Source organism: Hermetia illucens, chromosome 3 (assembly GCF_905115235.1).
Source record: "Hermetia illucens chromosome 3, iHerIll2.2.curated.20191125, whole genome shotgun sequence".
NCBI classification, from domain to species: Eukaryota; Metazoa; Arthropoda; class Insecta; order Diptera; family Stratiomyidae; genus Hermetia; species Hermetia illucens.
In genome coordinates, this window is record NC_051851.1 from 17395078 (window position 1) to 17418877 (window position 23800).

General features: G+C 43.2%; 1 protein-coding gene across 3 annotated transcripts in view; it reads left to right on the forward strand.

Moving 5' to 3' along the window:
• LOC119651802 (WD repeat-containing protein 20) overlaps positions 1-23800 on the forward strand; it is a 117384-nt gene that overhangs the window by 35822 nt on the left and 57762 nt on the right. For all 3 annotated transcript variants that reach the window (XM_038055587.1, XM_038055588.1, XM_038055589.1), the window contains exons 2-3: positions 9912-10091; positions 14666-16447. In XM_038055587.1, the coding sequence (XP_037911515.1) occupies positions 9912-10091; positions 14666-16447 (1962 nt within the window). The remainder of the gene's footprint in view (positions 1-9911; positions 10092-14665; positions 16448-23800) is intronic.

The window sequence follows — 23800 nt, forward strand, 5'->3', positions numbered from 1 at the left end:
AAGATCTTAAGATCTTGTCCCAGTTGCTCAATTAGACAGTTGCATTTGATGTAGACGGAAACTACCAAAATCCGTCTACCATCAGTAATTTTTACTATTGCCGCCGCAGCGGAAGAGGTAAGCAGGTTTCGTATAACGACTTCCTCAAATTCATAGTCTTTTCTGACTAAAAGGGCAGCGCCAGTGTTGTTGTTGTTCCGGATAATATTATACCCGGTGAATTGCACGTTATGCTTGCTATTGAGGTGAGTTTCTGAAATGCAGTAGAAGCTGCTTTTAGACTGTCAATCAACACTTGGGCAGTGGCACGTTGGGCGTGTGAGATCAGGGACGCGGAGTTAAAGGTGACGATATTTAACTCCATAAATTCATAATGAGTTTTATAGCGGCGAATTGCCGCTGCTCATTAGTTGAGGCCGACGCGAGAGATTGCACCAATTCGCGGAAGTCATTTGGTGCGGGGATGGGAGCAGGTTGTGCTGCCACTCTTGGTTGAGTGTTTCTGGCAGCTTGAGCGTACGATACGCTGGGATTGACCAAGCTTTGTGACAGTTTCAGCTTTCATTGGCTCGCTTTTGTTTGCCAGGTTCCTTCCTGGCTACCATTTCTTTATAGGCTGGGCACCCGCGATAGCTCGCTGGGTGGCCAGCTTGGCCGCAGTTGCGGCAAAGAGGCTCTTCGGTCGCCTGTCTTCCGCATTCCCCGCGAGGATGGGATTTTGTGCACCTGACACATCTGTGCACAATTGAACAATTTTGGGCGATATGCCCAAAATTCTGGCAGTTAAAACACTGCACATCCTCGAAACTTTTGACCTTTTCCAAGGTTACCTTTTGATGGAAGATATATTTTACCTTCATCACCTCGCTGAGCTCTTGAGAGGGCTTGAAAGTCACGATGAACAATCCCGATTGCGATTTCATCGGGAGGGCCGGATTTTCGCTATGCAGAAACTTGTCTCTGCGCGTAACCAGGTTCGTAACTGTCTTCAGTTGGAAATCTGGGTGCTCTGTTTTTTAGTTCTTCCAGGAGTTCTTCCCTGTGGAGTCCGCGGATAACTACAGACTGGGTGCGAAGGGAGTGAGGCGTCCTAGTGGTAGCATTAAGCCCCTGTTCTTTTAAAAGCGCGAAGACCTTCCCGTGATCTTCCGCCGTTTCAGTAAATATGAGGGTCCTGTCAGCCCTCGTATTTTTAAGGGACGCTTTTAGCCCCTTATTTTTCAGGAGTTTTAGAAAAGAGGGTACGTTTAAACCGTACCCAGTTATAGCGGGGATTATCATTTTCTTGGACTTGGTAGGTTGGGGAGTAGCCTGTTTAGGAGCGGTTACAGTTTTTACACTAACCTTTATCTTGTTACGTTTGACTATGTGGGAAGAGCCCGCGGAATATTCTAGAAAGGCATGAGCACAGTTAGATACTAGACAGCTACCTCACTCCCCCTTGCCCCTCAAGGGGGGAAATCAGTGCGAGTACACACGATTTCAAATTGTTTTGCCCTGGAGCATGAGCGAGATGTACCGAAAACCCGATCAGCTGTGTTTGACATACCGCCCGGACTTGCCAATGGATTGGTGAGATTGGCAAGTTTTTGCTTATGTATAGTCAATACGTGAAACAACTTTTTGCTATATGGGTGAGCACGCCGTAGTACCAGAATAGCAAAAGCTCACCGATCTCTCTCTTACCAATACGATTTGACGAAGATTATGCCTTTTCCTTGTTTAGCGTCTCTGATGTGTACAGATAAGCTTCTGCAAGCACATTTGCAAGTGGGGTCATGTTTGCAAGGGTACTGCCTATAGTATATCTACTGTGGGCATGAGAACACTTTACTAGAAAACTACTTTGCGACAAGATCTTCTTGCCGACATTAGAGTTATCTGTTAACAATTATCGTAACTAAATATTCCCCCTACTGTTATACAATTTTAGTGTCCTGGCTAATTGTCATTACTACGATTAACATTGACGTTACACATAATTTTTCAAAGTGGTTTTCGTCACATTGCCCACCGCCTAAACTTGTTCGTCCCGAACTAGAATCATTGCGATCTATCTGGTGTTCCGAATCGTTGTGCCACATAAATCTTTTGACCCTTAAATCATCCCGGCTTCCTCTTTGGTTCTGCTCCTCCAGATTATTTATTTCCTTTACTTTTACGTCTTTTCCAGAGCGTTGTTATACTTGCTCGAAAGTCAGCTCTTTCTCTGCCGTAGCACTCAAACGATAATCACTATTGGATCGCTCTACGACACTCACTCATGTATCCTCCTTACTTTTCAATTTTCCTCTATTTATCATTTGGCTTTCTGCACAACATTTATCCCAAAACTCTTGCCTTTTTCTTGTCCATTTATCCATCCATTCTGATCCCTTTCGCTTCTTGCGATGTTTCTTGTAATTCCGTGTTACATACCTTCCTGTGCTCCAATCATATGCATATGCCTGTTGCTACCTCTATGCTGAATGGTCTCAAGTTCTTCTTGTCAATCGCTTTTCCCCACTTCACACTTTTCGTCTACCGACTTCACTTCTCGAATAGTCATCTCTTCTGGTTTTGCACTGCCCTGCCAGGTATGCTCACCCTGCTTACAAATTTCTTCTCCTGTTTCGTACCTTCTCTCATGGCCTCCTCCTGCTATTTTACACCTTCATTTATGACCTCTCCAAGCTCTACTGTTCCTCGGCAGTTCCGCTCCTCTTTAGTCACCTCCTGACTGATCACTTCTTGTGATTTTCGAATATCCTGACTGGACTGCAATTTTTCAACTTCCTCCTGCCGGTTTTCAACTGCTTGCACGATCTCTTCCATAGGCTTTGGAATCTCATTGGCGTTCCCATGCTGTATCATTTCCTTGTGTGTACTCACTTCTCGATACATCGGCTTTTCATCCTGCTACTCTGCAGCTACCTCTTGTCTTAACGTCGGATTGCTTAACACTGGAGGTCGGTTTTGGCTCCAGCATTATGGAGTCAGTTCCTTGGTGAGCCAATGTCATAAAATTATGTCACCCATATTAGGAACATTACGTTCACTTGAACGAGTTTAAGCAGCAAGTGGAGTAGCTAAACTCCGAGCTTGGTTGTCAGAACACATATGAATAGTGCGATCCGCTAGTTTTATCGCCTTCCTGTTCGTGAAGTTTAGCCTTGGCTGCCAGATACATGTTTACATTATTATATTATTGTCGAATAAAATCTGGCTCAACAGGTTGGGGTGGGTGGGTCACCTAATCCGTAAGGGCGAGGACGATTCAGCCCGGAAAAAAGGGCAATATCTATTGTAGAAAAGGAAGACGAGGCAGACCCTGCCTGAGATGGAGCGATGGCGTAGGTCAAGATGCCAGACAGCTTTTGGTAAAAAGAATTGGTGAACCTCGGCCCAAAACCGGGATGTCTGGAGTTCCTAACTAAGGCAAATCTAGACCGGATACCGGTTGTTGCACCGTTGAAGGTGATGATATTATCATCAACGTTGATAGCGTACAGTTTCTACACTTAAGGCTCCTATTCAACATAATCAATGTAATCTTCTTACTCTTTATTCCGTCATTGGGGCATTAGCTATGATGCATCCCCTAACTTGCCAAAAGTTACCGTCGCTATTTTATCCGTAAATGTTTGCGCAAAGACCCTTTCGTCCTGCAGAAGGCATAGCAGGCAACATGGCAATGGAGGACAACTCCCTGTGGAAAGCCCTTAAGACATCTTACTTGATGTATTTCTTAACGGCACTAACGTGGACCTTCTTTCATTACATCCCAAAGTTTAACTTATGCGTTGAGAGTTGTGTATGGCTACTGAGCCAGGGTTGTGATTTTGGATGCACTTCAAGCAGATATTTACCATTTCCACATTCCTTTCCCTGTACCTCTCGTCCTGTAAAGGTTACTGGGTGCGTATTTTGGTAACGATTCGTTTTATGTCCGATCCGTTTTACTTTGAAGTTGCCTTGAGCGAGTTAGTCTCTCCCCTGAACAGTCTCCATGATGATTATTTAATCTATTTAGTGTTGGTATCTTCTCTTCTTTCTTTGGCTTACTGAGAAAGTTCGAAATTTTTTCTCATGCCGGTTATACTTGGCTTGCTTTTTGAATTCTAGCAATGGATTTGAATTGCCTCCCTGATATTGGGACTCGGGCGTTCAGCGCTAGTTTGCACATTGCCCAATCTTTTTCTGCAGGTGGTGGTCATGTCATGCCCAAATCATTGCGTCTGTGGGCAGACATCCTTTAATGCTTGATAGCCCGTCAAACATGCCTACGCGCCATCATTCAGGTTTCGCTGAAATGCGCTTCAGCTCCTTGCAGGACAACTCGAGACTTTTTTCTGTACTGTGTGCTCCTAAGTGGTCCACCCTTCAAACATTTTGGGGAAGTTTACAGTATGGTGTAGCCAGCAACGAGTTTGTCACTTTTCCGTAATGTGTAACCTATTCACTGCCACTTTCGCTGTTTAGTTACATTGCCTACGGGTAATGGGTTTGTGCGTCGACCAAGTTCTTTGTTTCATTATATCAAACGAGCATATCTCAACGACACGGCGCAAAAAGGATTGACGAAGGCTTGGAGCTCTTGAGTAGCAATGGTAGTCATTCTTTAACGAGAGCTATTATCTCAGGAAATGCCTCCATATTGTGAATACCTTTTTGTCTGCCTATATTGAAGAGAGTGGGATCACTTGCCAAGTTAAGGATATGTAGTTCGGTGTCTACTAGATATTTTAGTAGTTTCAATGGTGAGCGTCAGTATCTTAATCGGTCCCGTGCCTTTAACATGCCATTGTTCCATTTTTGACCTCGCCCTTGTTGTAGGTGAAATATGCAGAACACCAGAGAATCTCCTTATGGCCCTGTTGACTTTTAATGGTCGATTTAAATATTCTGGGGTTTGGTGTTTCAACCGTCTTAAAGTTGTAGTCTCCAATTTTTATTGTTCTCATTTGACCTTAATCTTTTGGTTTTTGGCGTTGACGTTGCCACCATGTCTTTCGTCTTGCTTACATTAATGCGCAACCCAAGATCTCGTGCCGCCTGTTCGATCTGGATGAAGGTAGGCTGTCCATCTAGGGATGTTCTTCCTATAATGTCAATATCGTCAGTGTAGGTCAGTAATTGGGTGGACTTGAAGAGGATGGTGCTTCCTGCATTAACATCTGCGCTGCGGATCACTTTTTAGGGCTAAGTTAATGAGGACGCATGATAGGGCATCCCCTTGTCTTAGACCGTTGATATTGAATGATCTCGAGAGATCTCGAGAGTGATCGTACTATTTTTATCTGGCCTCGCACATTGGTCAGGATCAGTTTAGTCAGCCTTATCAATTTCGGGGATATCGAATTTTCTCATGGTCGTGTACATTCTTACCGTGGTCGTGCTGTTCTAAGGGATCTTGAAGTCGATGAAAAGATGGTGAAACTAATGGGCATATTCCAACAGTTTTTTCATCGCTTACCGCAGAGTGAAAATTTAATTTGTTGATTTTTCGTAACCTTTTCTCGTGTCGGTAGCGGCCATTTGGATTGCTTCTTTAATTCTCGCAATGGATTTTATGTGCCGCCTAGATATCGGGACTCGGGCGTTTAGGACTAGTTTTTACATAGCCTAATCTGTATCGGTGGATTTCAAAATAGAGCACGTGGAGATTGTGTCATGCACGTCACCAAATCGTTGCTCTTTGTGTGAATGGGCGTGATATCGTTAGATATCCGCTTTTCTTCAAAGCAAGCTGTGATGCTAGGCGATGTCATTGCGATATCACTGGCTGGCGAAAGTAGGGTCTGTATCTAGTAGATCTTTTGAAACCATACAAGAACGAGGTCTTCTCGTCTGGTGTCTAGCAGTATCCAAGTGATGGTATTGGGACTGTTCTGGATATTATCTTCTTTTAAAACATTCCGTGCGGCAGCATAGTGCTCTAACTACTAAGCTATCGGGAGAATACCTTTTCCTCAGATTTGTAATTTACCCGGAGGCGATTTCCCCGAAGTTCATCTTTTACCCAGGGAGAGACCAAATTCTAATTGTGACCGAGACGCGCCAATTGGAGCCTCGTATTAGAAATTCTGACAGAAAGTAAGGCTGATCCGTTAAGAACTAGATAGCCTAAAGACCTATCTTTTTGTTGAGACCTGCAGAGTATCCATTCGCGTCCAAATTTTAACTCAAGTGTTCATTCAGTTTAAGGGAGGGTGATTGCGCTTTTCGTTTTAGTTCCCGAAGGGATCTACCTTACTGGGCTCTCACAACAATGTAACAACCAAAAACTACAATTTTTATTAAAAAGAACGTTCTGCAGATTGAGTTAATGAGGCGAAGGTGTGCGCCATTGTAAGACCGATGTAGTCTACGGAATCTGGGAGTGAAAGTAGATGCAAATTTCACATCACATCAGCTTATCACAAAGCTAGAAATGAATGAAGATATCAAGGAGGGATCTGCATGTAAAACAGGCTGAAATCGGGGGTGGAGAGTTGGAGAAACGGAGCGATTCTTCTTAGGACCGAAGGTTCCTCGGGGATACGGAATAAAAAGACAGACTTTCGGAAAATTAGGATAATTATACAACTTCCGGGAGACTCTGGTAACAGATTATGCCCAGATCTTGGAATGAACTTAGATATGATAGGTGTTGTCTGCCAAGAAAGTAAGGGAAGGAAGTTGAAGAGAGATCGAGAAGCATTTGTTAACGTTGACTGTTAACCTATACTAAAACACGAGTGCGTTAAGATATCTAAATTGAATTGGAAAGAAACAGAGTTTAGAGGAACGAAAAAGGTGCAAATCGCTTAAGGTTATCAGCACAGAGCAAGCAAAGCAGATGAGGGAAGGGAGGATATTGTTGATGAAAAGTTGGATTAGCAGAGGGCTAGTGTAGGGTTCTGAATCATTTTAGATGACGGAGTAATGGAATGTGACGTACAACTAATAAAATATGTTTTGCAGAATTGAACGGGAGTATGTTATAAATGATGAGCATTTTCTGTCGTGAGATATAACACTTATTTGGTAAAGGCGAGTATGTTTGATGGGATTAGATTAATAGCTTACTACCCGTGCTGCCTTGTTAGAAGTTCCTTGGTCAATCAGTCATTTCTCAGGGATTTTATGAAATGTTTCGTTATGGGAGCTTGATGCTTTACATGTGGTTGTCTTCCTAAGGTTACTTCGGAAATTCAAGGATTTTTCATCCATCTCCTGATGTCTCGGCGTTCACCTTAAGGTTTGGCATATCCCCGCTCACCGAAATGATGGTCTCAGCGTCAATATTTCCTGGTTCTAGCAGTAAATCGATTTTCTATTGTGATGCAAATGACGTCGAGTCATTGCCATGCACATGCCTCAGTTGTCTTCTGGCAAAGTTGATCTACCGTTTCTATCGCTGTTCCCTTCGGACCGTGATCTTCATCTAAGAGAATGTCTCCTCTTTGAAAATACCGGTAGACCAAGCAGCCATCCCAACCTGTTTTACTTTCAATGCTCCTTCGGTCGCCGCGTACAGTTGTTACACTTTCGCTAGAACATCCCTCTTACTAACGAAATATTGTGGATGATTGGAGATGACGATCGCGCCTGGCTCTCTACTCCTAAATTCGGCACACATCAATGTTTGTTAGTACAATGTCCAGCTCCGTAAAGGCGCAATTTCGATACGGTTCATTCAATCTTTGGATGAGTTGTTAAAGCGTGTCAACCTTATTTAGCTGTGTTGTTCAGCTTTCTCCTAAACGCCGGATATTTGCTATCATCTGCGACGTGCCATATTTTCCTTCGTACAAGTCCCCCTTGCAATCTTTGACGAGAGCCTGCTTTTATCAGTAGACTAATAATAGAAGTTTGCGTATCTTAATTTGGTCTTCTCATTCTTTTTATGTACCCGGTCCTATATCAATACGGTCGCATTGTTTTTTCAACATAGTACAGATACCTTCCCGCGAAGTAATCCTAGCTAGCAGAAACTATCCACTGATTTTTTGGCGAATCTATTTGATTTCAGCATCAGATACTTCTTTTTCATCTTAGCTATTTGCTGGGATACCGAAGGCTGACTGGCATCGTCTCTACTTCGTTTGCTTTTTTGCCTACTTTATTGTTAGAAGATATCAGCTGCGTTATGAAATTACTTCACGCATTAACGCAACCTGGATGAAGTGGCGTTCCACAACTGGTGTCCTTTGTGATCGATGTATCAACGAACATCTCAAATCTAAAATTTACCGCATTGTTGTCCGTCCTGACGCTCTCTATGGTTCTGAGTGTTGGCCAGCTAAAAAAGATAATGAATGGCGTCTTGCGGTAATGGAGATGAAGATGTTGCGTTGGACTAGTGGCGTGACACGGTTTGATCTCATCTGAGGATATCCATGATCGTTATGGCACCGATCGTGGGACAATTTCAAGAGAGGCATCTTCGATGGTATGGTCATATAATTCGTGCTAACGAGAATTCACCTGCCAAGATTGGGCTGATCATCGAAGTCGATGGTAAACGACCAAAAGGCAGACCGAAACAACGGTGACTTGATGCGCTGGATGGGGATTTAAAAGCCTCGAAATTGCACCCAGATCAGGCATTCGATAGAGTTAAATGGCGAAACCGATCACGACGAGCCGACCCCGCTTGTGAACGTGGAAAACTTGATTCTTTGGCGTTTTTCTTCTCTAGTGCCTTAATATATTAACAAGTTTCCTATTAGTAAGATACTACGTTCGCGGGAGCTCGTTAGCCTAAAAATCACCGGTACAGGGTTTCCTTTTCTCCTTCTCTACATTTGGTTTATTTTCTGATTATTCTTTCTTAAACCAATGTTTATCCATTGGTGGGCGCTTTGTCACCACTTACCTGGTCTGTGCGTAAACATACCTATGCTCGTACATTTCCGAATGCGTGTATATTCGTATTGCTTCCGCCGAGTATTCCCTTATCCATACGAAGGTCGCGCCTGATAGGAGATTTCGCAACTTAACCCACGAAGTTCCGTGATATGCCACTTTGAAGAAAGCTATCATGGAGTCAGGGTTGATTTCCACCGTAATTTGACACATGAGAAGGGTGAAGGTGAGCGAACCCTATTCTTGAGGTAGTCCAAAAGTCATTCAAAGAGAGGCATCTATATAAGGGCTAGTTTGGAAGCAAAGTTGTTCTGCTGGGAAAACCACTTTTAACCAAGGGCAACTGGTATAAGCAGCGAAAAACATGGATTGAGGGCAGGGTGTGTGACCGACGATACAGCGACACGGGCAGAAGTTTTATAGAAGATTGGGTCCAATAAATTGGTACTAATGGGGGCGTGTATTGTGTGACCTTAAGTAGCGAGTTTTGCTTCCAATAAAATTAAAGTAAGTGGGACCGAAAGTCTGCAAGTAGCTATACGAGTTGCATTGATGCATTTCATTGGCATTGTCCCTATAAAGAGTGTGAGGTTGTGGATAACAGCGAAGGAGCCGTTCGGGCTATCTAAAGCAGATATGAGAAAAAAGACACTAGGGGGTATCTGCATTCAGAGTTTTTTTAGGTTTCAGGTGTTGAGTCCCGTGGCGAAGAAGTGAATAGCTGTCAATTTGCCTAAATGTGTTTCTGCTCCCTCTCTTGCTCCTACTGTTCTGCGTTAAGTGGTGCTAAAATATATGGGCGGCATCAAGTATCTTTTGGATACCCAAAGGTTTTTCCTCAAAAGTCTGCAAAGCTTTCATACATTTGGTCTGTGATTAATTTTTATTGTGAGACTCTTTTGAAATTTATTAATTTAAATGTGTTCAAATATTTAGAACTCCAGAACAAAAGAGTAATGTGTACCTATGGCTGCTTATCTACATTTTAAAAAGAAAAGGGGAAAGAAAATTTCACAAAGTTACCTTGACTTTATCACGATCCCTATTTATTCTCATATTTTAAATTTTTCTCATTTTAGGGGTCGGAGCTAAGTAAACCGATAGATAAAAAACTGTACAAAGGAACAAATCCAAGTTGCCATGATTTTAACGCAACGACCGCAACACCGGACGGTGCTCCACTACTAGTCGGATTTACAACCGGACAAATTCAATTAGCGCAACCAGGCAGACAACCGGGAAAACTGTACAATGAAGAGGTATTAGAACTTTTTTTTGATGTTAACATAGTACACGTATGGTTTTCATATGGATAACATTTCTTTTATTTTATTTTATGTTCACCCCGTGTGTGTATCCTCAATTTACAATCATTTGCCGGGTTGGAGCTTTTGCAGTTTATTATGTATTTGGAGAAGTTTCGATTACATTTTCAGAATGCTTTCGCGTCGAGAACATACAGAGAGTCTGCAAAGTTCGCGTTTGGGGACTTGAATGTCAGAAATATTGGGTGAATGGGAAAGTTCTTGCGCATTTCCAACAGAAAAGCGAAAAGGATTCAGTTCCATGAAGTTGTGATAAGATACATAACTTGTTCATGCGTAGGTCCTTAATCTTTAGAAGAAATACAACATGATCAACATGGGATCTCGGAATAGTAGGGGAATCAAGGTTCAATAAAAAACAAATAGGTCATGCACATTCCGGAGAAGTAGCTTTTCTTGCTTAGCTATGGAGAAAGAAGGCAATAAGCAGTCACTTGATGCATGTAAAGGAACACACAGACCACATGTTCTCGCCAAATTTCGTGACAATCGGTTCCGCCGTTTCCGAGTAAATTGGTTGTGACAGACAGACATTGAATCGATTTTAATAAGGTTTGGTTTCACTACTTCTCAAACGTAAAGCACCGATTGCTTATGTCACCTGGTTGGACGTGTTACTAGAAACCTCGCCTTCAAAAACTGGGAACAAGCTTCCCACAATGACAGGTGGCAGAGCCAAAATGCTGCTCGACACACCAAATTTTTCCTGCCAGAACCGAACATGTATACCGAAAAGTTTATCCTGTCGAAAAGCAGGAGGACTTGCAGGTGTATTGTGGACATTCTGACAGGCCATAATTCACTAGCTGGGCATATGTTCAGAATAGGAATTACTCAAGATGATACGTGTCCTATGTGTAATGAGCAAGCGGAATCCACGGAGCATTTCCTAATTGAATGCCCCGCCTATGGAGGCAGCAGGCATCAGATCTTTGGTGCCGATATTCTCCAGTTGCGACGGGTAGCATCACATCCACTAACGGAACTCCTGCGATACGTTAACGAATCCGGAATATTCCGTTAGACGGGGGTGGTGAGTACAATGGGCCAACACGGGCTGAATGCTCAGAAGCTGGGGCTTCTCCCCTACCACACGCATGTATTTTTTCTGCACTGGCGGCTAACGTGTTCAGATACTCCGAATTCGCACATTCCAAAATGGCCTGTGTGTTCTCAGGAAGTCTGCAAAGACGTAGCAGCTCGATGCCAACTTTTCATTTCGCGTAGCGGTTGGTGATTAAAGTTTGGCCAGCTTACTCAGTGAAAGGGGCAATATTATGAAAATTATAGAATCCACTGAAGAAGCATTAACTTTTTTTCCGAAAAGTTACGCTTCTGGAATTGGCTAAGAGTAGTCTGAGTAAATTAATTGAAGTTAATTCCTAATTTATTAGTGTCTGAGCTACGTTGAATTATGCAACTTCCAAAGCCTTTTCTGGCCCCTAGCTGGCAGTATACTTGCGTCCTAGGTAGTAGCTTTGATAAAGCCTCTCGGTGAAGAGCGAATTGCGAATGACCGGTACACGTTGGGACACAATGGCCTGCAACTGTCGACAGCTCTCTGTGAACGTCAATGGGGTGATGTGAGCATAGCTCTGTCAAGGTGGCAATTGTGACATGTATCTCTAGCCAGCCTCTTCGAAACCCTAGTCGGGTAAAATGTATTGAACCGGTGTTAGTAAACCGCGTTGTCCCGAGCGAGCGTCAATCTGTCCGTGAATTCCGGGGAACTGGGGTACCAATACCCTGTAGGGTCCTTGTTCCGGAAAAAAGCCTAGTCAGAATCGCTAGTCTTGAATAGGTGGTGGGGTAGTGGTGAAGCGTATGCGATCGGCAACGTTCCTCCAGAGGAATGTCAGTAAAGCCGTCAAAAACGGGCTGATGGTACTGGAGGAACTACTGGACCGCATCTCCTTCTACAGGCGAACGTGGAGAGCAGCGGATTGGAAAAGAGAAACAGCCGCACTCTCCGCTGAGAACACTACTAGCGCGAAGCGGAAAAAGGGCGACGTGCCTGAAGGAGACTGTATCAAAGTAGTTTTCAGGGCCCAAAAAAGGCTCTGCTCATTAGACCGACGGAAGGCAAGAGATTTGCGGAAATCCTTAGTGAAATCTGTCGCAGGATGAAACCAGAAGACAACGGAGCAGAGACGTCTTCCATACGGAACACGAAGGCTGGCGGAGTCCTCGTCGAATTGAGCTCGAAGACGGCTAACAAGAGCATGTTCTGTGAAGTGGTCAAGGGGTTATTGGGGGAGAAAGCTTATTTATTGTCTAGAGCCTATGTACTCTCTAGAAATCCGAGATCTTGACTGCCTCACAGAAAACGTCGAAGTGGAGGAGCCCATAAAGCATGAATGTCCAGAGGTAATCAATGCCCGGATGGCTATCATCTCTGTAAATACACGAGGCCAAAAACTTGCAAGGGACCGGACAGGAGAACAACATGCCGGAGATGCGACCAGGTAGGTCACTAAGCGAAGACCTGCAATGAAGCGAAACACGGCGGGCTCGAGATTTTTAGGGCGAAACTGGAAACGGCTAGGGCGGGATGGCATGATCCGAATTTTAAAAATTAACATGCACCGAAGTTCAACTGCTTTCCAGTTGGGCTTGAAGGAGAGCAGCAAGGGAAAAGGAAACCCGGAGCTGCTGTCTGCATACTGACCGCTTTGTGTGCTTGACACGGCCGGGAAAGTACTCAAAAAGCTCATCGCTGATGCGATCTGCGCTGCCGGATACTTATCCCCAAGGCAGTTCGAGTTCAGAACAGGGAGATCCACAGTGGATGCTGTTAAGGAGGTGGTGGATGCGGTTCATGGAGCCGAGGCACACAGCCGCCGATCTCGACGGGTGGTGCCCCTCATAACGCTTGATACCAGAAATGCCTTCAATTCCGTAAGATGGACAGATATGCTAGGCACATTAGAAAACGCATTCCACTTGCCAAGCTATTTCTTGCGGATACTAAGGGATTATCTGAAAGATCACTCCCTGGTATATGGGAGGCTACAGGGCTAGGGGAGGATGGAAATCACGTTGAGAGTAACGCAGGGATCCATCCTAGGGTCGGACTTTTGGAACGCTTCCTACGATAGTCTGCTGAAACTCGATATGCCCGAAGAGTCGGCGCCTGGTCGGTTATTCAGAGGGCGTTACTGCACTTTTGAACAGGCGCAAAGAAGACTTTGCATATTGATGGTTGCAGCATTGCGCTGAAACAAATCGAAGTAGTCATCTTGACCGGAAGGAGAATCCCAAGCCTGCGTCCCATATCGATGGGTGAGTTGACTATACAGTCAAAAACAACGGTTGAATACCTTTATTTAATGCTCGACTCGAAGATAAACCTCTTCGAGCAAATCAAAGCAGCAGCGCACAGGGCTGCAGCCGGAGTTTCGGCCTTGATTCGGCTAATGGTAACGTCTCTTTATGGGAGCAACGCAGTCGGTTCTGCCCTATGTCGCGGAGGTATGGACTGATGTCCTTGACAAGGAGTTGTATCGTAAGCGTAGACACGGGGAGCTTTGCGAGTGGCGTCTACTTATTGCACTGTCTCAGTACCGGCCGAGATGGTGATCGCGGGAGTTATCCTCGTTGTCCTCCTTGCCAAGGAGCGTAAAGCTATCTACAGCCGTAAGGACGAAAACTTGACAGAGGTGGTTGCCCGTGAAGAACGTCAACGCACCCTTACCGAGTGGCAACTCTCTTGGCAAAATGAGCCAAGGGTCAGATGGACTGCGCGGCTCATCGACAATTTAGACCCGTGGCTGAACCGAATGCACGGTGACATTAATTACTTCCTTACCCAACTTCTAAGCTGGCATGGAGCTTCTCAGTCTTACCTGCACAGGATTGGGAAGGCGCGATCTCCTGATTGTGTGTTCTGCAATGGAGTGGCGGACGACGCTAAAAACATCTTTTTCTCTTGTGAAAGGTGGAACGGCTTTCTTTAGCAGCTTTATGCAGACACGGGGGAACTCTCTCCAGACAACATTGTCAGAGAGATGCTGAAGAACGCTGGCAGCTGGAGTCGTGTTGTGCATTCTGTTCGGGCTCTTCTTATTGCGAAGAAGATTGAACTCAACCGGCGGAAGGACCGGATGGCAAGGGGTTCCCTGAACTAACAACTCCATTCCCATTGGTGAAAGGGATTCCCTGACTTAAAGGCTCCCAAAGCCGGGAGAGCGGGAGGACTAGCTCGAAGTAATGTGTCAAACGGTTCCAGGTTAGTTTTCTGATGACAGGGAGGTGTTTAGTTGGTAGTACGACTCTGTGCGTAAATGCATTCACCTACCCTACTCCTAAAAAAAACTTTCTGATGAAAAACTTAACTTGAAAATCAAACACTTCCCTTAAATAAATTGTATTTTCCTGGCCTGATTGGAATCCTCTTCGGCCCAACCAAATGTATATTTAAGTTTGTTTGCTTGCTAACAACATCTCCATCTCACCAAATCAAGTGCTCCCTTGTAAACACTAATCTATTTCCTGTTTTCTACTTTCAGCGTCTAATTGACAAAACAAAAGTGACATGTTTGAAATGGTTGCCCGGATCACCGAATCTCTTCCTCGCATCTCATGCATCAGGTCACTTGTATTTGTACAACGAGGAGCTACCCTGCACGCCCACTGCACCGAACTACCAACCCTTTAAAATGGGTGACGGTTACACGATACTAACATGTAAATCGAAATCAACACGAAATCCTCTTTACAAATGGGTATTTGGAACGGAAAATTGTAGCATAAATGAGTTCAGTTTTTCACCGTGTGGCTCGAATTTAGCAATTGTTTCACAAGACGGATTTCTTCGAGTATTTCACTATGACACAATGGAATTGCTGGGAATAGCAAGATCATACTTTGGTGGATTCCTGTGCGTTTGTTGGTCACCGGATGGAAAGTACATAGTGGTAGGAGGTGAGGATGATTTGGTCACGGTCTGGTCGTTGCATGAAAGACGTGTGGTGGCTCGAGGACAAGGACATCGATCATGGGTGTCGGTTGTTGCATTTGATCCTTATACGACGTCGTATACGAATTGGGACGGCCCCGATTTTTCGGATGATGAGAACCCTATGAGCGGAGATTATAGGTACTGCGGCAACGATCATAGCAATTATGATTTATACGATTGCGAGAAGAATTGCAACGGTCGAAGACCGAACTCAGCATCGTTTCGTGATAGTTTGGCTCAGGACAAGCTGGCGACAAGTTATCGCCTGGGCTCTGTTAGTCAGGACACTCAGCTGTGTCTGTGGGACATAACTGAGGACGTTTTAAGGCACCCGTTGACCTTGCGACAGCGTGTTAACAGTAGTGCAACAAATGACATTAGTAGTACGACCGCGACAGGAGGCGGGAACATTCAGTTGAATGGTGACGTGATGAACGACGTGAAAGTCATTAAGCCAATTGCTACGACTAATACTACAAATAACACGAATAACAAGGATGATAATAGCTGTAATACTAGTAGTAAGAATAGCAGTAATAGTAGTTCAAGTAAATTTTCAACAGCGAATTGTACGATATCGTCGTCAAACGACAGTGGCGGAGGAGGTGGCGGCGGGGGCAATAGTAACTGCAATTTCGAACAAAACAATAAGAATTCAACTAGTAGCATTAGTAATAAACAAAATAGTAGTAATAAACAAGCGATTTGTGTTGGAAATAGCACGTCGAAAAGTGATACAGTGATCGGAACCGGTCAGACAGTTGACAACTCCACCACAACGAACAAATCGTCTTCGGGTAGTTCCTCAAAATCATCGGATTCATCGTCCGGCCTCTCAGCATTCAATAGCCTTACTCAACGACTATCAAACTTCACATTTGGTAGCGACAAGAAATCATCGTCTTCAACCACTGCAACCAATAACGAACACCATCATAGTCATCAGAACAACAATCGTCAAAATCATCATAATCATCATAGGAAAACGTTTAGTCTATCAAAGTCCAGTGGAAGCTACCATTCGTCCTCGTTGCATCATAACAATTTCAACGGTACAAATTTGGATGGTGGCAACAGTTTAACATCATTGAAAAATTCAAAATCCTCACAATCGAGTAGTGCAACATCAACAACAATCTCAACATATGATCCAATGAAGCTGATTGGTACGCCGGCATGTCCACGTTTCGATGAATGTCCTTTGCTGGAACCGTTGATATGTAAGAAGATCGCTCATGAACGTTTAACGGCGTTGATATTTCGTGAAGACTGTTTTTTAACTGCTTGCCAAGATGGATTTATATATACGTGGGCGCGACCAGGATATTCAGTAAGTTCTTAATTTGTTATCCTTTCTTTTGATTTACACTGTGCATAGAGAGCATCGATAGGTTTTGTATTAGTTCCTAGTTTAGAGTTTTGAATGGAAGCCATTAGTGTTTGGTTGTATTGGAACAGGGGCTACTGGATTTTGATAAACTCAGAATTTGATTCATTGTTTCTTTGTAAGATTTTACAGGATTTTTGAAAGACTTGAGCATGTGGGAGTTTAGAGACGAGTCTGAAATCTCGACGCTCCGCTCATTTATAGGTAGCCCTAGTGATTTCTTATGGATACAGGAACTATTGAATTTTTAAAATCTATCAATTGTTGGAGCCGTTCATTCCCTGAAAACGGACTATTTTTTCGTTCATGTAAAAGCTGTAAAAAGGACATTTATTACAAATCACAGCCCACGATGATGAATTAGATGCAAAGCGATTAATTGATACTTCGAAGTGACAGCAGGGGTTATGGCTTTAAAAAACTATTTTAAACAAAGAATAATCCTTGTCAGATATCAAATTTTAATTGATAATGTAAGCTTTGTATTGAATGAATCAGGAACGGAGGATAACTGTTGGGTCCAACATTTCGCCGGGTAGGATCTTATTTCAGTTAGCTTAACTGGAAATTCTAATGTTAGAACTTTGACACCATGCTACTACGTCGACGGATAAATGTGTTAACTAAATTGAACTTGAAAAACCCTCTGGGTTGGCTGACCTAGACTTCACTATGAAAATTGATCCATAACCTTAGTTGAACGTACGAACGAAGATTCTCTTCGACTTTTTCAATCTCCATGACCTTTTGAGGTGCTGATTTTTCCCCAATAAACTACAAGAAACGGTTTTTCTTTTAGAGATACTCTTTATTTGTAAAATGTTTCATTATTTATCACAAATTTACTATTTCACTAATTGCATGAATTAATTTTTGATAATTTTGATAATTTTTGAAAAACATGATTTTTATCGACCTTGACTGGGCGATGGACTGGGCTCGAGTGTCCAAATGTGATTTTTGACATTTGTCACCCCAATCTCGTGTCAGTCAAAGACGAATTCACAATGGCGTTCAGGTTCGCGCCTCCGATATGCCGGCACAACCTTAGTGATAAGTGAGATGTACGGTGTGTCTTGCATTTACTTAGGAAGTTAAGGAGGTGACGAGCAAAGATAGCGTCGATGGGTGAAATTTGCCAGGAATCATATAGGATTTGGTTTGGAATCCATTTGCCACTTGCTTCGTGACATCTGCCGTGGGTTTGTATCGACAGTGCGTTTTAGTTTGAAGTTAAATTTCTTTTTACCTATCCGCGTGGGTGTAATAAACCGTGTTTCCTTTTGTTTTGATAGTTTGGCGCTGAATATGTTCCTGCTTAAGGAAAAAAGGTTGTAATGATATATATGGAGATAAGGGATCAAGTCGATCCCTTGAGTGGCCGATAACGACCTAGAGGGCAGAGCTATCCCAAAAAAACTAAACAATTTGGCAAAATTTGACCGTGAAGGTCCGCCCACGAAGATTGCAGCTCTATCAAAGCTCTCGGTCGACACGTTCTTGCACGCCTCTGTGCTAGCCAGGCTCGGGAATGTGGGGGGGTCCTTTGAGCGCTTTGATCCCTCACGCTTCATTACTAAAAATAACGTGTCTTTACCGGTGCGTGGGTCCGCACCGGATTTTAAAATCGAATTTCACGTAAGAATTCGCGACGGCCTATCGAATAAAACCAGAACGCGAGCTAAATTGGAAAATAAAAAAAAAAACGGCTCGACCGCGCGCGTGGAGCCGTTTGTCTCCGGACCCGAGTGCCGCGATCAAGTATTGGAAAATCTACGACGGATCACCTTCCCGATTGCCGTCCCTTCCGCCTCAGATCTTGGACGAGGCGCGGCCGGTGAGGTTCCCACCCTTCCTCGACATCCTCCGGCCAGTTATTCTTTTAGAGGATGTCCCTTCTGTAAGAATCCCGCGGGAAAAAAGGAGGAACTAAGGAGAGGGAGTCCTCAAACTACTTCCGATTACGAAAAATTCATTATTTAATATAAAATTCTAAGATATTATCTATTAACACGAAGGTGACAATAAAATAACTAATTATACCAATTCAAAAAAAAAAAGAAATAATATGGCAAATGAAAAATATTGAACATAAATAAAAAAAAAGAAAATAAAATAAAATAAAAGAGAAAAAAAAATCCAACCACTTACGTACTCTAGTCGTCACGCCGAGCTCGGTTAACGGCTGGTATACAGGTTCTAAAAGAAAAACAATAAATTATGTCACGTATGCAATGACAATATGATAATTACAGTTTTTCTGTTTCACTATTTTTTTTTTTTAGTTCCGACTATAGGTACAACTTTTTCAAAGATTTCTTAAATAAATGTATTTATTTTGCTCGTCTGATCACACCATTAGCGAAACACTTCACTGATTTCTTAAATAGAGGCACTTATATTGCTCGTCTGATCAAATCATTAGCGAATCGCTTCACTGATCTTTTCCTTAAGTCAATTATGGGTTATTACCTTTCCAATTTTTGCTTTCGGGTGAAAATTTATCCAGTGCCTATTGCTTCTTTATTGTGAATCTATTGTCATTACTTCACCTTCCTTCGCTAAGTTCTCAAGCTCCAAAAACTTCCTCCTTCACCTCCTAAACTCTTTCGCCCAAGAAAAAAAACTCGCTGCTGCCTTTTTCTCCTTCTTCCACTCCAATCTTCAAAATCCAATTCCCGAATCTCATCCAACCACTCGCCTCTAGATTTCACACAAAAACTCCAAATCAATTCCCGAATCACATCCAACCACTCGCCTCTAGATCTAGATCTTTCAACCAAAAAACTCCAAAACCCCTATCGAATCTCATTCAACCGCTCGCCTCTAGATCTCAAATCCAACTCCCCCGTTTTTTTCTTCCCGCCAAAAACCTCCTCCCAGCAACATTCTCGCTGCCTTTGTTCGTGCACCGCTTCTATTCCCGCTACATAGCCTTTCTCACTCGGCAATGTTGCGGCAACATGCGCATGCGCCTGCAGATGCGGCAAATCATTCCCCTCCTGTCAAGATCAATTCGCTTCAATACATTGAATAATGTGCAATCTGCGGCGAACTTTAAGGCAATTGCACACTATTAAATGCATTGTTTAAGCAGTTTGATTAAGAAAGAGCCGAATGAAATTCCGCTCCCGTCGCGCAGCCGCGGTCACTACAAGGTGAGTGCCTTAGTTTTATTTCTGCTTCTTCACCCAATCAAATCTTGTAAGTAGAAATCTGCCTCCGTTTCCTTTGGTGGTTTTTCCCCTGTAAACAGGCATTCTGGCCTCAGTCAAGATAGGCCATGGAGGTTAGGAAGTGTGAACCCCCGGACAAGGGGAAAATAAATTTCGACCGGTCTGTTTCCCAAATGCCAACATCTCCTCAGGCACCTGTAGGGCCACAGTTCAAAAGTCCAACAGAAATCGGTGGCTATGTCCTAACCAGGAAAGAGCGAAGGGCTTCGAGGAGCCTGTCAAGATCCCCAATCCAGTCTCCCACGATTAAACAACAAAAGGTTTCTGGGATTCTACCAGCCACGACTCAACTCAAAGCTTTCCCTGAGGTTACCCAGTCTCAGGACCTAAGCAATATCCTTTCACCAATGGAAAAACAAAAAATAGTTCCGATGGAGCAAACAGCCCTAGTGTACAGGTACAGCGAGAACGCTCAATGTAAAGCGTACACAGTATGTGTGGAGAGAAGCAACCCCATGACATACATAGATAAAGTTAACGGACAGGAAAGAATTGAGGCTTTCAAACCCCTCAATTTCCATAAACTTACGAGGCGTCTCAACCTCAAAGACCAGGTAATTACGGTCAAGGAAGATGGGCCTACGAGGATAAAAGTTTATTGCAAATTAGCGTCCTGCGCAAACAATTTGGCATCCGACAATCGCTTGGTCACATTAGGGCTAAAAGTATATATTTCCTTGACAGATACCCATAGATTTGGGATTGTTAAAGGCATCCCCACGGATTTCACAGAAGATGAAAAACTACAGGACATTAACTCTCCGATAAAAGTGGCGAAAGTGCAAAGGCTGAACTTCAGATCAAAGGAAAACAAAGATGTCTTCCTTCCATCTCGAACAGTCAAACTAACCTTCGTAGGGTCTAAGATCCCCAAACATATCTCAATCGGTAGCGTGAGGGTTGAGGTTGACCATTACTTAAACAGACCGAGGCAATGTTTTGCTTGTGGCAGATTGGGCCACATTGCCACTAACTGCAAAGCGAAAGTGAGTAGATGCTTAAATTGCAGTGGTCCAAAAGATCAGTGCGATGGCAACACATGCGGGAAAAAATGTGCTCTATGTGGTAAGTCTGACCATGACGCCAGAGACAGGAAGTGCACCATCTGGGTCGAACACCTGACGATCATCAAGACGGCAGCAATAAAAAATATCTCCATGAGGGAAGCCACTAAAGAAGTGAAAAATTATTACGACTCACTGGACTGCGATGTTGACTGTGACGTTGCCTTCCCTCCGCTGGAAAAAAGAGAAAGTCCGAACAACTGGACAAGGAATCCTCAAGATGAGTTCAACAGAACCATCCGAGGGAGCAAAAAATTCAGTTCTGCTGTCAAATCAAATCTACGCCAGAACACCAGAACAACCTTTCCCAAAGGTGACTATCAAGAACCACTTACGCCAAATCAAACTGTTTTCGAACACTTAACGTACACGGTTGTATCCGAGTATCAGAAAGTACTGTCGCAAATCCTTAAACTCATGAACAGCATCTCTTCAAAGATACAAGATCCATCTTTGGCAGAAGACATACAAAAAATCAAAAAACAAACTGATAAACTCAACATCACGAGCGACTTAACGTTCGTAGAAATTGCAAATGGTAAACATCCTACAATATAACATTCAAAGTCTAGCTAACAATAAGTCTGAAATTGAATACTTTGCTAATACTCACGGCTATGACATACTATCCCTACAAGAAATTTTCACTTTTAACTCGTCCCATCATTCTCGGTACCTTAAAAGTTTAAACCTTATGTACAAATTCAGAGAGGATGGCTATGGTGGAGTTGCCCTTGCATTTCGCAAAAGCATAAATGCCAGGCCAATAACCTATGATACTAACATGGACATCATTATCGCTAAGACCCTGAACCTTACTCCAAACATAACCATTGCCTCCATATACATGCCCCCGCATACAACTACGACTACTTTCAAAGTAGAACTAGACAAGCTATTTCAATTTCTGAGCAATACCCCAAACACAATAATAACGGGCGACCTAAATGCCAGGTCATTCATACTTGGGGATTCCATCGAGAATAGAAAAGGGAGGCATCTCTCAAACACAATATGCAGATCTGACTTTAGACCACTCAACAACGGTTCACTAACCTTTGTGGACCAGGTGACAAATGGCAAAACAAGAGCATCTGCACCAGATGTCACCCTCACTAATTCCACTACTATATCCTGGTCCTGGAACGCGCTGGTACAACCGATCTCTAAAAGGAAGCATAAACCAATAACCATCCACAGTAGCACCATTGTAATTCAACAGAAATACAAAATAGGCCTCCTTCATCTAAAAACTGCCTTGCAGTCCATCCCTCCCACGGAGAATTTGAACAGTCTGACATCAGAAATCCAAAGTAAAATTAAAGAGTCGGATGTTCGACATCCGCAAGGGCTCCTCCCATAAACCATGGTGGAACAGTGATCTGAAGACACTATTTGTAGAGAAAAGGCAAGCTCTGAGAGCCTACCACAGTGATGCCAACCACACCAACTTCATGTCCTTCTCGGTTGCAAACAAGAAATGGTTACAAGCAGAAATACCTAGACTTTCTAAGCTCAAGCTACAACAAGCCAGATCCAAATAATTTTACATCCCACTTACCGCCACCATCGCTGCAACAAAATTTTACTCCTGAGGAATTCTCTCTGGTCCTCAACAAACGGAAAAAGAACTCCGCACCGGGTAATGACCAAATTACGTACACGTACATTCAGTAGCTAAGCCCATCGGTCAAATCTGCTCTGCTAACCTCCATTAATGAAACTTGGCAAAATTTAAACCCTCCACAGGAGTGGTCTGTTATTAAGATAGTTCCCATACCCAAAATAAACAAAGACCTGTCAGACATTAAAAACTTCAGACCCATATCTCTAATTAATGTTTTCGCCAAAATCCTCAACACACTTGTCAAAAACAGATTAAACCATTTCATTCTAGAGCACAAAATTCTTCCTCCCAACAGTCATGCCTATCAGAGCGGATTATCCACTGTGACATGTCTAAATGACATCCATCTCTCAATCTCCATAGCCAAAGCAAATAAACTGCAGGCGCAAGCGGTAGTTCTTGATGTATCCAAAGCATATGAAAGTGTAGATCTAAAAACCCTTGAATCTAAAATGATCTTTCATAAAATACCAGCCGAAATCATTATCTGGATCTCACGGTTCCTGGCTAACAGGAATCTAATCCTAGGTGATGCGAAGATGGAAATTTGCAATGGTATACGCCAAGGATGTGTCTTGAGCCCCACACCATTCAACATTTACACGGCCTCACTTCATAAACCAGTCGACCCCAACATAGAAATCTATCAATATGCTGATGATTTTTTCATATTAGCCATTGGCAAAACAATTACGGAAACTGAAGTCTCCATTAAAGCCCAAACAGTAGCCCTCATTGACGAATGCAAAAGCCTAAATCTTCATATAAATCCGGACAAATCAAAATTCATTACCCTTAAAAGAAACAGTAGTACACTACACCTCTTGAATCTTAGCAATATCAGCATACAGCAATTCAAAAAGATAACCTTCCTTGGCAAGACAATTAACTCATCTTTAATATTAAAAGATCAAACAATTGACACCATCACTAAGGCTAAAAAAGCTGCTAGAGTCATCAATTTCTCTACTGGGCATTCTTGGGGCCTTCCTCCTGAAAATAGCATCAAATTGTTCAGAGTGCCTAGATTACGCCGCTGCCACATCTGTAATAGCACCCAAATACCTAAATAACAAAATCACCTCAATAGCGGCCACAATCCTAAAAAGATGCCTAGTGCTTACCAAAACTGCTCCTCACCTGTCCACCTTTGCTCTGGCAAATGAACCGCCGCCCCATCTCAGAATAACAATTTTAGCAACTAAGGAGCTCATAAGGCTTCATGCAAATCGACCTCATGTCTTTCGGAATGTCCAAGAGAGTGCAGATGCTAAAAATGGCCTCTCTGCAACTTACAAACGTTTCTCTCACCTTTTTGACCTCCTGAGAACTGACATAAAACCAACCCCTACATACCTTACAAGTAGTT